The sequence below is a fragment of the Pteropus medius genome, unplaced genomic scaffold (genome assembly GCF_902729225.1).
Source record: "Pteropus medius unplaced genomic scaffold, Ma_sr-lr_union100, whole genome shotgun sequence".
In the NCBI taxonomy this organism is placed as follows: domain Eukaryota; kingdom Metazoa; phylum Chordata; class Mammalia; order Chiroptera; family Pteropodidae; genus Pteropus; species Pteropus medius.
The window spans coordinates 28,682,461-28,699,729 of record NW_024354502.1 but is presented as its reverse complement, the minus strand read 5'-3'; the positions used below and the strand labels follow the sequence as shown (position 1 = coordinate 28,699,729).

General features: G+C 33.3%; 1 protein-coding gene across 1 annotated transcript in view; it reads right to left on the bottom strand.

The window, feature by feature from the left end:
- LOC120595419 (disintegrin and metalloproteinase domain-containing protein 32-like) overlaps positions 1–17,269 on the bottom strand; it is a 168,961-nt gene that overhangs the window by 101,519 nt on the left and 50,173 nt on the right. The window contains exons 7-9 of the mRNA XM_039853518.1: positions 15,116–15,184; positions 5,309–5,380; positions 4,939–5,105 (exon numbers count right to left, since the gene is read on the bottom strand). Coding sequence (XP_039709452.1) covers positions 4,939–5,105; positions 5,309–5,380; positions 15,116–15,184 — 308 coding nt within the window. The remainder of the gene's footprint in view (positions 1–4,938; positions 5,106–5,308; positions 5,381–15,115; positions 15,185–17,269) is intronic.

Below are 17,269 nucleotides of genomic sequence, written 5' to 3'. Positions count from 1 at the left end.
AAAAAAAAAACTAATATCAAATCTTAAAAAACTAAAACTAAAAAAAAAAAGAACAAATGAAGCCCAAGGTCAGCAGAAGGAATAATATAATAAAAATTAGAGCAGAATGAAATGAAATTGAGAACAAAAAAAAAACAATTGAAAAAAATTACTGCACAAAAAAGCTGCTTCTTTGAGAAGATTAATAAAACTGACCAATCCCTGGCTAGATTCACTAAGGAAAAAAGAGAAAATACCCAAATAAACAAAACCAGAAATGAAAGAAGTTACAACAGAGATAACACTAAAATATAAAGGGTCATACAAGAATACTATAAATATTATATGCTACTAAATTTAATAACCTAGAAGAAATGTACAAGTTCTTAGAAATATACAACCTTCCTAGACTGAATCATAAAGAACTGGAAAATCTAAATATACTGATGAACAGTATGGAAATTGAAACAATTGTTAAAAATCTCCCCAAAGGTAAAAGTCCAGGACCAGATGGTTTCACCAGTGAATCCTACTATTCAAAAAAAAAAAAAAATTAATATCTATTCTTTTCCAACTTTTCCAAAAAATTTAAAGAATATTCAATACTTCCTAACACATTTTATAAGGCCAACATTACCCTGATACCAAAACCTGGTAAAGATAACACGAAAACAGAAAACTATAGATCAATATTTCTCATGAACACAGATGCAAAAATCCTCTATAAAATACTAGCAAATTGAATACAACTACACACGAAAAAGATTATACACCCTGATCAAATGGGCTTCATCCTAGGGGAACAGGAAGGTATAACATATACATATTGATTAATGTGATACACTGCATAAACAAAATAAAAAATAAAAGCATATGATCACATCAATAGATGTACCAAAAGCACTTGACAAGATACAGTATCCATTTATGATTAAAATACATAATAAAATAGGTATAGAAGGAAAGTATCTCAACATAATAAAGGCCATATATGTCAAACCCTAAGCTAACATGATAATTAATGTTGAAAAACTAAAAACCTTTCCTCTAAGATCAGGAACAACACAAGTCTGTCTGCTATTACCACTATTATTCAATATTGTTTAGGAAGTCCTAGCTAGAGCAATCGGGCAAGAGAAAGAAATAAAAGGTATCCCAATAGGAAATGAAGATCTCCAACTGTCACTTTTTGCAGATCACATGATTTTCTATATAGAAAACCCTAAAAAACTCCACTAAAAACCTATTAGAAATAACAAACAAATATAGTAAAGTTTCAGGATACAAAATCAATGTTCAGAAATCCATAATGTTTCTATATTCTAACAAAAAATTTTCAGAAAAATAATTTTTAAAAAAATTCCTTTTGCAACTGCAACAAAGAGTAAAATACCTAGGGAACAAAATCTAATGAAACAAGAGAAGGACCTATACTGAAAATTATAAGACATTATTAAAAAAAATTGAAGAAGACACAAAGAAATGGAAAGATATTCCATGTTCTTGAATTGGAAGAATCAACATAGTTAAAATGACAATATTTCCAGGGCTGGCTCCTTAGTGTAGTGGGTAGCACATCTGCTTTGCATGCAGAAGGTCCTGGGCTCACGCCCCAGGTGGAGCCATGGACCATACCCCAGGTGCCCTATACCCTGGGTGGGCCATACCTCAGGGTGCCAGACCCCTGATACACATTGTGAGCATGTGGAAGGAGACGCTCCGCCCTCAGAAATTCAGTTCTTAAGGGGAAACGGCAATATCCATGGGTCAGGGGTGTAAGGGGCGGGGCAGGGGGGATTAAAGAGGAAGGGGAAAAAATGACCGTATTACCTAAAGCATTACACAGATTTGATGCAATATTAATCAAAATACCAATGGCATCTTTTAAAGAAATAGAACAAAAAACTATCAGATTTGTATGGAATCACAAAAGAGCCTGAATACCCAAAGAAATCCTGAGAAAAAAGAACAAGGCCAAAGGTATCACTTTGCCTAACTTAAAATTACACTACAAAGCAACAATGATCAAAATAACAGGTGTTGGCTGAAAAACACACACAGACCAATGAAACAGAATTGAGAGTCCAGAAGTAAACCTCCATATTTAAGGGCAAATAATTTTTGACAAAGGAGCCAAAAACTTATGATGGAGAAAGAAAAGCCTCTTCGATAAATAGTCCTGGTAAAACTGGAAAGCCACATGCAAAAGAATGAAACTTCTATCACCATACACCAAAATTAACTCAAAATGGATCATCAAAGACCTGAATATAAGACCTGAAACATTAAATTGCATAGAAGAAAACATAGGTACTAAACTTCTGGATCTTGGTCTTCGAGAGGATTTTATGAATTTGGCCTCAAAAGCAAGTGAAGTAAAAGCAAATATAAATAAATGAGACTATAGCAAACTAAGAAGCTTCCACACAGCAAAAGAAACCATCAATAAGACAAGTGGCAACAATCCAAATGGGAGACTATATTTACAAACAACACCTCTGATAAGAGCCTATTATTCGAAATATATAAAGAACTCAAAAAACTCAACAAAAAAAATCTAATTAAAAAATGGGCAGAGGACCTGAACAGACACTTCTTCCTGGAAGACATACAAATGGCCAATGGACATGAAAATATGCTTAACTTCACTAGCTATTAGGGAAACACAAATCAAAACCACAATGAGATACAATCTCACACCTGTTGGAATGGCTATCATCAACAGGACAAATAATAAGAGTATTGGAGAAGCTGTGGGGAAAACGAACACTCATACACTACTACTAGGAATGTAAATTGGTACAATCACCATGGAAAACAGTATGGAAGCTCCTTAAAAAACTAAGAATGAATTACCATATGACCCAGCAAGCCCTCTTCTGGGTATTTACCCAAAAAACCTGAAAACATTTGTCCACAAAGATATATACACCCTGATGTTCATAGCAGCATTATTCACGGTAGCCAGGACATGGAAGCAACCAAAGTGTCCTATGACAGATGACTGGATAAAGAAGATGTGGTACATATATACAATGGAATATTACTCATCCTAAGAAAAGGTAAAGTACTGCCATTTGCTACGACATAGATGTATCTTCAGATTATCATGCTAAGCAAAATAAGACAGAAAATGTTGAGAACCATATGATTTCACTCATATGTGGGATATAAAAATAAAAGTAACAAACAAACATGCAAACAAACAGAAACTCATGGATATGGACAGTGGACTTATGGTTACCAGAGAAAAGAGGAGAGGAGGAAGAAAAAAGGGGTAAGGCAGTCAATTATCTGGTGGCAGAAGGAAATTTAACTTTGGGTGGTGAATATATATATATATATATATACATACATACACACACACACACACACACACACACACACACACACACATATATGTATAACATTACATATATATATATAACATACTGTTGAATTGTGCACTCAAAATTTATTTGATTTTATAATCAATGTCATCCCAATTATTTTAATAAAGAAATGCAAAACTGAAAATAAAAAATGAAATAAAATAAAAATAAAAGGATCATACACCATGATCGAGTGGGATTATTCCAGCTATGCAAAGATGATTCAACATCTGAAATCAACAAAGTGATAATCCGCATTAACAAAATTAAGGATAAACAACATATGATCATCTCAATATATACAGTAAAAGCATTAGAGAAAATCTAAATCCATTTTAAAAACTCTCAACCAAGCGGGTGAAGAGAGAACATACCTCAACATAATAAAAGCTATATATGATAAGTCTACAGCTGATATCATACTCAAAAATGAAAAACAGAAAGCTTTTCCTCTAAGATCAGGAACAGACAAGGATGCCCACTCTGACCACCATTATTCAGTATATTATTAGAAGTCCTAGCCAGAGCAATTAGGCAAGAAAAATAAAAGGAATATATTTATTTGGATTGATCCCCTTAACATTATATAATGACCTTCTTTCTCACTTAGTACAGTCTTTGTCTAAAGTCGATTTTGTCTTATATAAGTTACCCCAGACTTCTTTTGGTTTCCATTTCCATGGAATATCTTGTTCTATCTCTTCACACTCAGTCTGTGTGAATCCTTACATCTCAAGCAAGTCTCTTGTAGGCAGCATATAGATGGGTCTTGTTTTTAATCTACTCACCTGCTCTGTCTTTTACCTAGAAAATTTAGTCTTTTTATATTTAAAGTAATTATTGAAAGCTATGTACTTAATACTATTTTATTCATCGTTTTCTAGATGTTCTGTAATTCCTCTGTTCATTTCCTCTTCTCTTACTCTCTTCCCTTGAGAGTTGATAATTTTTGTAATAGTATGCTTAGATTCCTTTAATCTTATCTTTTGTGTCTATCCTATGGGTTATGGCTTTGTGGCTACCATGAGGCCTACATAAAACAAGTTATATTTGTAACAGTATATTTTAGATTAAAACAACTTCAGTTTAAATACATTCTAAAACTACGTTTTTACTATCACCATTCCCACGTTTTGTTTTCGATGTCACAATTTATATTTAACTTGTGCATCCCTTAACGAATTATTGTAGCTAGGAGAATTTTTACTACTTTGGTCTTTTAACCATCATAGAAGCTTTACAAGTGATTAACTCCCCCCCGCCACCTTTACAACAATAGATTAGTCTGGATGTGTGTGTGTGTGTGTGTGTGTATACCAGTGAGATTTATATTTTCATATGATTTCCTGTTATTAATTAGCACCCTTTCCTTTCAGTTAAAGATGTCTCTGACATTCTTGTAGAATCAGTCAACTGGTTATGATAGCCTTTAGCTTCTGCTTGCTGGAAAACTTTTTCTCCATTATCCATTTCTATTAAACCTCACTTCCCCTTTGGAATGGTCAGAAATGAACAATAATTCCCTAAACAAAGCTATATCATTATCGCAGATCTTTGTTTTCTAAGAATACTGAAACATTATTCTTACATGAATAGATATGCAATATCATGAGGCCTTAGGGTAAGATAAGACTTTTTCCATTTTAAAAATCTATGCAATAATTCGTCTGCCTCACCAACTGTAGAAATTTTATTTATATCTGACCACAACTCCAATGATGACAACACAATAGTAACTTTAAATTGGGCAAACACCTAAAAATAGAAGAGATAAATACATGAAAAATTAATCTTTATGTTACTTTACATGACCAACAAATTAATTCAATGTTTTGACGAATCCACACTTAGTTTATGTGGATGACTTTATTACTTAGAAATAACAATCAAGTTAATGAAAATTTTAATTTCAAAACTAGTATGATTTTTCTAAGTAGAATGAAAAGAAAAATACTTACTGAATTTACAAGGCCAATAATATCAATGACTTTATTTGTTACTATCATGCTATCAGAGCCCAAGTAATCATACTGGAAAAAAAACCAAAATTAATTTTAAATATAAATACATAAATACATAAATAAACAAATACAAATTTGTTATGAGATATGTTTGAGATTTACTCTCCATCTGCTTTCACAGGTTGAGGCTGCTCTGGGTTAGAACAGTTCAAAATAAGCCAGCAACAAATAAAAAAAAATGTAAGTTTGAATCACTCATACATTATTACTTATTAGGCTGGCGTACAGCCTAATAAGTAACTTTTAAAATTACCATATAACCTAACAATTGCACTCCAGAACATTTAACCTAAACACTTCCAAAAAAACCCTACCCATAAATGTTTATAACAGCTTTATTTATAAGAGCTCAAAACTCATATATCCTTCAGTGGTTAACTGGTTAAACAAACTATAATACATTCATACCATGGAATACTACTCAGTAATAAAAAGGGAATGAACTTTTTATATATAAACCAGCTTGCATAAACTTCAAGAAAATTACACTGAGTATAAAAGAAATCTCAAAAGGATACATACAGCATGATAAAATTTATGCAATATTGCTAAAATCATATAGATACGGAACAGATTAGTAATTGCAAGGGTTAATAAGTGTAGAAAGGGGGAGAGATGGGTATGATTATAAAGGGATAATGTAAGAGAGTCGTGTGGTTATGGAACTATTGCATGTCTTGACTGTGGTTATGAGTTACACAAGACTACCATAGCATAAAATGAAATACACACACACACATGAATGTATATACAATCGCTAAAATCTGAATAAGTCCTGTGGAATGTGCCAGAGTCAAATCCCAGATCTATAAATCATATCTCTGAAGTATATTATCCCTTTGATGTTCCACAAGACCCTAAGATTAAACATATCCAAAACTAAACTTATTATACTTCCTCAAAAATCTGCTCCTATTTACATTTTCACTACTACAGCTAATAATATCATCATCTATGACCTCCCACATTTATTATGCTACATGTTCCATGAGAACAGAATTTTTTCTGTTTTGTTCACTTTTGTAGCCCCAATAAACAGAACAGTATCTGGCATCTAGAATATGCACAATAAATTTATTAAGTGAATGACTAAATCAAATCAATTTCCAAGTCCTTCTAGTTCAACCTCCTCAGTAACTTTTTCAATTGTTCTTTTCTTTCTATTCCTAATTTATAAATTTTTACTTGAATATTTAAATAATCTCTTAAATGGTTCCTCATTCTCTAATTTTATCACAAGCAATCCATTTCCTACACTATTACAAAAATGGTGATTCTAAAATGAAAGCATGAACATGTCACTCTCTGCTTAAAATGTTCTAATGACTCTCCATTACCTTAGGATGAAATTCAAATAAGGAAAGTTGCAGGATACAAAAATGAATGTACAAAAATCCATTGCATTCCTATATATTAACAATAAAACTTCAGAAAAAGAAATAAAACAATTCTTTCTGCAACTTAAACAATGTGAAGGAACTATATACTGAAAACAACAAGGCATTATTTTAAAAAACTGAAGAAGACACAAAGAAATGGAAAGATATTCCATGTTCGGGAATTGTAAAAATCAACACAGTTAAAATGGCCATACTACCCAAAGCAATACACAAATTTAATGCAATCCCCATTAAAATCTCAATGGTATTTTTTAAAGATATAAATCAAAAAGATATCATATTTATATGAAATCACAGAAGAGCCCAAATACCCAGAGAAATCCTGAGGAAAAAAGAACAAAGCCAAAGGTATCACACTGCCTGACTTCAAATTACACTACAAAGCTACAATGATCAAAACAGCATGTTATTGGCAGAAAAACAGATACACAGACCAATGAAACAGAACTGAGAGTCCAAACAGAACTTCTGGAGAGGAAGAACACACTGCAAGAGTTGAAAAATGAAATCAAAAGCTTGGGAAACAAAGTCGACCAAATAGAGGAAAGAATCAGTGATACTGAAGACAGAAATCTAAAAATAAATCAGAAGGAAGAAGAGAGGAAACAAAGAATGAAAAATAATGAAAGAGAATTTCAAGAACTTGCTGATACCATCAGGAGAGGAAACATAAGAATAATTGCATTATCGAAGGCGAGGAAAAGGAATAGGGATTATAAAGCATTTTCAGACAAAGAGTTGATGAGAATTTCCCAAATCTAAGGAATGAGCTGGAGCTTGGAATACAAAAAGTCAACAGAACACCCAATTATCTCAATCCAAAAAGGCCTTCACCAAGACACATTCTATTTAAGTTGTCAAAAATCAACAACAAAGACAGATTTCTCAGGGAAGCCAGGGAGAAAAAAACGGTAACTTGTAAAAGTAAACCCATTAGATTATCCTCCGAATTCTCAGCACAAACCGTACAAGCCAGAAAGGAAAGAAATCAAATATTTAAATTATTAAGTAAAAGAAACTACCAGCCCAGAATAATGTATCCAGCTAAGCTCTCCCTTAGATATGAAGGAGAAATTAAAACTTTTCCAGACATACAAAATCTCAACTACAAGGCCTGCATTACAGGAAATACTGAAAGGGGTCAGTTCACCTGAAATAAATGATGAAAAAAAAAAAATACATAATTAGGAGTAAAGTCAGTGACTATAAGGCAAATAGAAGCAGAGGAGTGCAATCCTTACTAAGAACAGGAAAATATAAGCTTAAATAATAAAAAGAGAATTGTTATAACAAGATAGTAATGAATGTTCAGCACATATAGGAACAATTTGAGATAACAATGACTAAAAAGAGAGAATTCAAAGATCCAAAATTGCAAAGGGGAATGAAGATGAGGCACGCACGGAAGAAAATGGACGACTATATATATAGATATAGATATACATATATAGATATAGATATAGATATAGATATATGTGTGTGTGTGTGTGTGTATGTGTGTATGTATATATTGGACTCTCAGTTCCGTTTCATTGGTCTGTGTATATATATACACACACACATATACAACTATCCTTTACATATTCATAATGGTAACCACATGCCAAAGATTCAGAACCGTTGTACATAACATAGAACAAGAAAACCAACCAATGGAACAAAATCAAGAGACCAGAAGTAAACCCATATTTATACGGGCAAATAATTGTCAACAAAAACACCAAAAACATACAGTAGAGAAAGAAAAGCCTCTTCAATAAATGGTGCTGGGAAAACTGGAAGGCCACCTGCAAAAGAATGAAACTAGACCGTTGTCTATCACCGCACACCTAAATTAACTCAAAATGGATTAAGAACCTGAATATAAGACTTGAAACAACAAAATGCATAGAAGAAAACATAGGAACTAAACTCAAGGACCTTGGATTTAAAGAGGATTTTATGAATTTGACCTCAAAAGCAAGGAAAGTAAAAGCTACAATAAATGAATGGGACTACATCAAACTAAAAAGCTTCTGCTCAGCAAAAGAAATTGTCAACAAGGTAAAGAGACAATCATCCAAATGGGAAAATATATTTGCAAGCAACAGTTCCGATAAGGGCCTAACATCCAAAATATACAAAGAAGTCATATGACTCAATAACAACAAAAAACTAAACTATCAATCAAAAAATGAGCAGAAGATCTGAACAGACAGTTCTCCCTGGAGGATATACAAATGGCCAACAAATATATGAAAAGATGCTCAATATCACTAGCTATTAGAGAAATGCAAATAAAGACCACAAAGAGATATCATCTCGGACCTGTTAGAATAACTATAATCAACAGGACAAGTAATAACAAACATTGCAGAGGATGCAGAGAAATAGGAGCCCTCATACACTGCTGGTGGGACTGCAAATCGATACGGTCACTATGGGAAACAATATGGAGTTGCCTCAAAAAACTAAGAATTCATCTACCATATGATCCAGCAATCCCTCTACTGGGTTTCCAAAGACTTGAAAACACATATCCAAAATGATATTTGCTCACTGATGTTCACAGCAGCATTATTCACAGTGGCCAAGACATGGAAGCAACTGAAATATCCTATGATAGATGACTGGCTAAAGAAGCTGTGGCACATATATACAATGGTATATTACTCAGCCATTAAAAGAGATGAAATACTGCCATTTGCGACAACATGGATAGACCTCGAGATAAACATGCTAAGTGAAATACCCAGACTGAAAGAGTTGAAAATCACATGATATCCCTTATATGTGGGCTATAAACCTAAAACCAACAAATGAATAGGACAAACAGAGACTCAGGGACATGGATAATAGAGTAGTGGTTACCATAGGGTAGGGGGTGGGGGAGGAAAGGAGAGATAGGATAAAGGGGGTCAAAGAAACGAAGGAGGGGATGGTGAAGTGAGTAAAGGGGATCAAATATATGGTAGCTGAAGTAAACTGGACTTTGGGTGATAATCACACAATAGAATATATGGATGTTAAATTATAATATACACCTGAAAAATATATAATTGTATTAATCAATGTTACCCCAATAAATATAAAAAAAAAAAGATGACCAGAGGGAAAACCCACAAAAGCCAACCAAAATAAAGATATAGAATCACAAGAACAAGTCAGCAATGGAAACACCAAGCCACCAGAAAGCAAAGAAAAAATGGCTATAAGAAGGACTCATATTTCAATAATTACCCTAAATGGAAAAGGACTGAACTTACCAATAAAAAGGCACAGAGTGAACAATGGATCAGAAAACAAAACCCAACCATATGTTGCCTTCAGAGGACACATCTCAGCTTTAAAGACAAATATAGACTCAAAGTGAAAGGGTGGGAAATAATATTTCAAGCAAATTCAGAGAAAAGCAGGAGTAGCAGTACTCGTATCAGATGAAAAAGACTTCAAAACAAAAAAGGTAAAGAAAGGGGGATGGCTCCACAGCGTAGTGGTTAGCACGTCTGCTTTACACGCAGAAGGTCCTAGGTTCATGCCTCAGGTGGAGTCACGGACCATACCGTGGGTGTGCCAGGCACCTCAGGGGCACCAGGCCCTGGGTGCATTCTGCGAGCATGTGGGAGGAGACGTCCTGCCTTCAGAAATCCAGTTCTTAAGGGGAAATGGCAACATCCATAGGTTAGGAGTGTAACGGCGGTAGTGGTGAAGGGGGATATTAAAGAGGGGAAAAAATGTGAAGAAAGATACTGAGAGACATTTCATAATGATTAAGGGAACCATGCACCAAAAAGACATAACACTTATTAATATCTATGTTCCCAATCAGGGAGCCCTGAAATATGTAAAGCAATTACTAACAGAACTAAAGGGAGAAACACACCAAAACATGATCATAGTAGGGGATCTACATAACCTACTGTTAGATATGGACAGATCATACAAACAGAAAATCAGTAAGGAAATAACATCCTTAAACGACACATTAGACCAAATGGACATAATTTACATTTACAGAGCCTTCCATCCCAAAACAGCTGCTTATACGTTCTTCTCTAGTGCACATGGTACATTCTCAAAAATTGACCACATACTGGGACACAGAGAAAGCCGCAACAAATATAAGACGATTGAAATCATACCAACTATATTCTCTGATCATAAGGCTTTGAAACTGGAGATCAACAGCAAAAAGAAATCAGGAAGAACCACAAATACATGGAGACTAAACAACATGCTCCTGAAGAATAACCAGGTCAGGGAGGAAATAAAAAGAGACATCATGAGATACATACAAACAAATGATAATGATAGTACAACATATCAAAACTTTTGGGACACGGCAAAAGCAGTCATAAGAGGAAAGTTCATATCATTACAGGCCTATCTTCAAAAACAAGAATGAGTCCAAATAAACAACCTAATGTTTCATGTTAAAAAACTAGAAAAAGAAAAACAAATGAAGCCTAATGTCAGCAGAAGGAAAGAAATCAGGAAAATTAGAGCAAAATAAATGAAACTAAAAACAAACAAACAAAACAGAAAAAGTAAATGCAACAATACCTGGTTCTTTGAGAAAGTTAATAAACTTGACAAACCCCTGGATAGACTCACTCAAGAAAAAAGACAAAGGATTCAAATAAACAAAATCGGAAATGAAAGAGGGGAAATTATGACTGATAACAGAAATACAAAGGATCATGCAAAAATACTATGAAAAAGTATATAACACCAAAATTAATAACCTAGAAGAAATGGAACAGTACTTAGAAAAATACAGTCTTCCTAGACTGAATCAAGAAGAACTGGAAAATCTAAATAGACAGATCTGCAATACAGAAATTCCAACAATCATCAAAAACTAACCAAAGACTAAAAATCCAGGACCAGATAGCTTCACCAGTGAATTCTACCAAAGATTCAAAGAAGACTTATTACCTATTCTCCTCAAACTCTTGCGAAAAATTGAGGAGGAGGCAATACTTCCCAATTCATTTTATAAGGCCAATATTACTCTAAGACAAAACGTGGTAAAGATAACACAAAAAAAACTACAGACCAATATCTCTCATGAACACGCATGCAAAAATCCTAAATAAGATACGAGTGAACGAAATACAGCAACATATTAAAAAGATTATACGCCATGATGAAGTGGGCTTCATCCCAGAGGTTCAGGGATGGTTCAACACATGCAAATCGATTAATATGATACACCACATAAACAAATTAAAAAATAAGAATCATATGATCATATCAATAGATGCAGAAAAAACCTTCGACAAGTATAGCATCCATTTATGATCAAAACACTTAACAAAATCGGTTTAGGGGAAAAGTACCTGGAGGCCATCTATAACAAACCCTCAGCCAAAATTATACTTTATGGTGAAAAACTAAAAACCTTCCTTCAAAGATTAGGAACAAGGCAAAGCTGTCCACTATCACCACTCTTATTCAATATAACATTAGAGGTCCTAGTGAGTGCAATCAGGCAAGAGAAAGATATAAAAGGCATCTACATAGGAAACAAAGAAATCAAACTGTCACCATTTGCAGATGACATGATTCTCTAAATAGAAAACCCTAAAGACTCCACAAGAACACTACTAGAAACAATAAGCAAATATAGTAAAATCTCTGGATACAAAAGCAATGTTCAAAAATCCATAGCGTTCCCCTACTCTAATAATGGAGTGTCAAAAAGAAGTTAAAAACATAATAATTCCTTTTGCAATTGCAACAAAAAGAATAAATTTAATGAAAGAAGTTAAGGAACTATATAATTAAAACAAAAAGAATAAATTTAATGAAACAAGTTAAGGACCTATATAATTAAAACTATAAGACCCTATTAAAAGAAATCAAAGTAGATACAAAGAAATGCAAAAATATTCCATGTTCTTGGATTGGAAGAATCAACATAGTTAAAATAACCTAAAGCATTACACAAATTTAATGCAATCCCCATCAAAATCTCATCAGCATTCTCAAAGAAATATAAAAAAAAAAAGTCACCAGATTTGTATGGAAGCACAAAACACCTCGAACTGCCAAAGCCATTCTGAGAAAAAAGAATGAGCCTGGAGGCATCACTCTGCCCAACTTCAAAGTATACTACAAAGCGACAGTAATCAAAATGGCATGGTATTGGCAGCAAAGCAGACAGTGGAACAGGATCGAGAGTCCAGAAGTAAACCCATATTTATACGGGCAAATAACTGTCAACAAAAAAAGCCAAAAACATACAGTGAAAAAAGGAAAGTCTCTTCAATAAATGGTGCTGGGAAAACTGGAAAGCCATCTGCAAAAGAATGAAACTAGACTGTTGTCTATCATAACCACACATCCAAAATTAACTCAAAATGGATTAAGCACCTGAATATAAGACCTGAAACAACAAAATGCATAGAAGAAAATATAGGAACTAAACTCAAGGACCTTGGATTTAAAGAGGATTTTATGAATTTGACCTCATAATCAAGGAAAGTAAAAACTAAAATAAATGAATGGGACTACATCAAACTAAAAAGCTTCTGCTCGGCAAAAGAAACTGTCATTAGGTAAAGAGACAACCATCTGAATGGGAAAATATATTTGCAAGCAACATCTCCGATAAGGGCCTAATATCCAAAATATGCAAAGAAATCATATGACTCAATAACAACAAAAAAACAAGTGATCCAATCAAAAAATGGGCAGAGGACATGAATAGACACTTCTCCCTGGAAGACATACAAATGGCCAACAAATATATGAAAAGATGCTCAACATCACTAGCTATTAGGGAAATGCAAATGAAAACCACAATGAGATCTCACACCTGTTAGAATAGCTATAATCAACAGAACAAGTAATAACAAACATTGCAGAGCATGTGGAGAAAAAAGAACCCTTATACACTGCTGGTAGGAATGCAAATTGGTACAGCCACTATGAAAAACAGTATGGAAGTTCCTCAAAAAACTAAGAATTGATTTACCATATGAACCAGCAATCCCTCTACTGGGAATTTACCCCAAAGACTTGAAAACCCATATCCAAAATGATATTTTCACACTGATGTTTTTAGCAGCATTATTCACAGTGGCCAGGACATGGATGGAAGTAGCCAAAGTGTCCTACGATAGATGATTGGCTAAAGAAGCTGTGATACATATATACAATGGAATATTACTCAGCCATAAAAGAGATGAAATACTGCCATTTGCGACAACCTGGATGGACCTTGAGATATTCATGCTAAGCGAAATAAGCCAGACTGAAAAAGTTGAAAATCAGATGATATCACTTATATGTGAGATATAAACCTGAAAGCAACAAATGAGCAGGACAAACAAACAGAGACTCATGGACATGTACTATAGACTAGTGGTTATCAGAGGACTATAGACTAATGGTTACTAGTGGGGTGGGAGAGGAGCAGGGAGGTAGACGGGGTTAAGGGGGTCATATATAGGGTTTAGCGGGAGGGTGAAGTGAGTAAAGGGGATCAAATATATGGTAGCTAAAGGAAACTGGACCTGTGGGTGGTAAATACACAATAGAATATACAGATGTCAAAGGATAATGTACACCTGAAAATTATATAATTGTATTAACCAATGTTACCCCAATAAACTGAATTAAAAAATTTTAAAAGAATTAATAGTGCATATAATTTATATTCTCTGTGGTATTCCATAAGTATGACAATCCAATCAATGCTTATCATCAAAGCAAAACCTGGATAGTGTATTTTTATCCTATTTTCTGAAATCTTTGAATAGGGGAAATGAAACCACACCCAGTTGAGTGAAAATAAGTTATCACCCCAAGGTCCTGACGTTCAGAGTTCCAAAAATTGTTTATGAGAATCAGGGATCCAGAGGTGCATTTAGACTACATAAACAACAAACTGGAACAGGTGCACCGTTAAAAACTACTAAAAAAATAATCTTGACACATTAATGTAAGCAGTTCCCACAAATAACTATGCCATCATCACTTTTGTGCCAATAAATATTTTATAGGGCAAAACATTCTCTGTACTATATACTACTCTTCAAGTGCAAACAAGAATGAAAAACTTAAAGAACGTCACTAAAAACAAATATCACCATTAAAAAATATTGTGGATTCAGAAGCCCTAAAGATGTAAAGTATCATGAAAAAGGTCATTTTTATACAGTATTATATTATGTAAAGATTTCAAATAAAACTAGTATAATTTTAAATATGTAGTTTTTCAGATTGCAAATTTTTCCACTGTTCTGTCTTTGACATGCAAATACCACTGTAATCTTTAAATTCCTTCCTAGTCATTTAGTCATACCAAATTTTAAAAGTAAAAAATATATATATATATACATATATATATACATACCAAAACTTTGTCCACCACAATATGCATTTCTAGATAAAGAGGAATTAAGTCTGAAATGGCTGGTTCTGACTAGAAAATAGAAAAACAGTATTTAAAAACAAACAAATAAAAACATAAAAACTTTGATAAATTGTTTATTCTAAACTTTTAAATCTTTTGTCTATTTTTATTGACATATAATTGAAAAATAAGAATTATATATTTAAGGTATAAGATGATTGGTATGACTGGCATAATAAAGCTAATTACCATAACCATCTCATAGTTACCATTTTCTTGTGTGTGTGTGTGTGGTGAGAACACCTAAGATCAACACTCTCAGCAAATTTCAAGTTTACAATGCAGTGTTGTTAACTATAGACATATTACTGTATATTAAATCTCCAGCACTTCATCTTACATAACTGAAACTCTGTACCCTTTGACCAATACTTCCCCAGTTTTCCTTGTCTCCAGATCCTGGAAACTACCATCTACTTTCTGCATCTATGAGTTTGACTATTTTAGATTCCACATATATGAAATCTTGCAGAATTTGTCTTTTTATGTCTGGCTTATTTCATTTAACATGTCTTCCATGTTCTTCTATGTTGTCACAAATGGCAGGATTTCCTTCATTTTTAAGGCTGAATAATATATCATTTTATATGTGTATGTGCGTTTGTGTCACATTTTTCCTACCTTTCATCCATCAATGGAATTTTAGGTTGTTTCCATATCTTAGCTATTCTGAATAAAATTGCAGTGAACACATAAGTGTAGATATCTCTTCAAGATACTGACTTAATTTCCTATGGACATATACCCAGAAGTAGAATTGTGAATCATATGGTAGTTTTACTTTTAATTTTCTGAGGAACCATCATACTGTTTTCCATAGTGGCTGCACCTATTTACATTCCCATCAATAGCTGACAAGAGTTCCCTTTTCTCCACATTCTCACCAACATTTGTTATTTCTTGTCTTTTGATAATAGCCATTTTAACAGGTGTGAAGTGATATATCTCATTGTGGTTTTGATTTATATTTCCTTGATGATTAATGATATTGAGCTATGTGTGGTGATGGATGTTAACTAGACTTATTGTGATCATTTTGTAATATATACTTATATTGAATTCTTTAAAATAATACATTTTTCAATAAAACTGAAAGAAAATAAATGTTTAAGTATAAATAATTTTTTTTAAATAGTTATAGATTCTAGATGTTAAAAGCAAAAGCACAACCAAAGCCAGAGGGTCCCGCCATCCTTCCCTATATGCACAAGAAAACAATAAAAAAAGGATCTGAGGAGATAATGGCAGAGAACTAACACTGTGCACCCTAGTGGGTAATCTAAACCACTATAAATTACCCTCTGAAGTTCTCAGACAGAATAAAATTTTAGTATGTAATAAAATTTTGTTTTAAATTATATACATATATGTGATAGCATTTAATATTTTGGTGCTGCACCTTCATTTCATAGTACATTTTATTCCTGTATTATTTTGAACATAGGATTAGAAGCTATAACAGACAAGATTATACTGGATTAAACAAAATTAGATCTTATTTCTCTCTCACATAAAGTCTGAAGATGGTGGTTTTAGTCTTTAAATTCGTTGGGAGTAAGATTCATTCAAACTTATTGCTCTGTCACACATGGTATCATCCTCATCCTTGTGGACTATGTATCAACATGTCCACAATGCAGCCAGAAAGAAAGAAAAAAAGAAAGAGAATGAGCCCGCCCCCCCACCACTTCCTTTAGAACTCAATCCAGATGTGACACATTTTATATCTGCTTACATATCATTAGCCATAATTTTATCACAGAACTGTACCTAAATGAAAGGGAAGTTGAGAAATGTAGTCCTTTTTTTACATGCCCAGCTAAACTCTTAAGGGTTTCTTTCTTTTTTTTTTTTTAATGAGAGAAGACGAGGAGAACATGTACTGTGAACAACTAAGACTGCCATATACCTCTTGCATAAACTATGCATATTTGTGTCAGTTTTACTTAGCACAAAATTTTTCTCTCTAACAATTACTTTCATAAGGACCAAAACACAGGGTTATACAGGGTGTACAATGCAAAATTTACATGGCCATACATGACAATCTTGTTTATGATATTTTAATTCTATCTATAAATTAATTAATGCTGA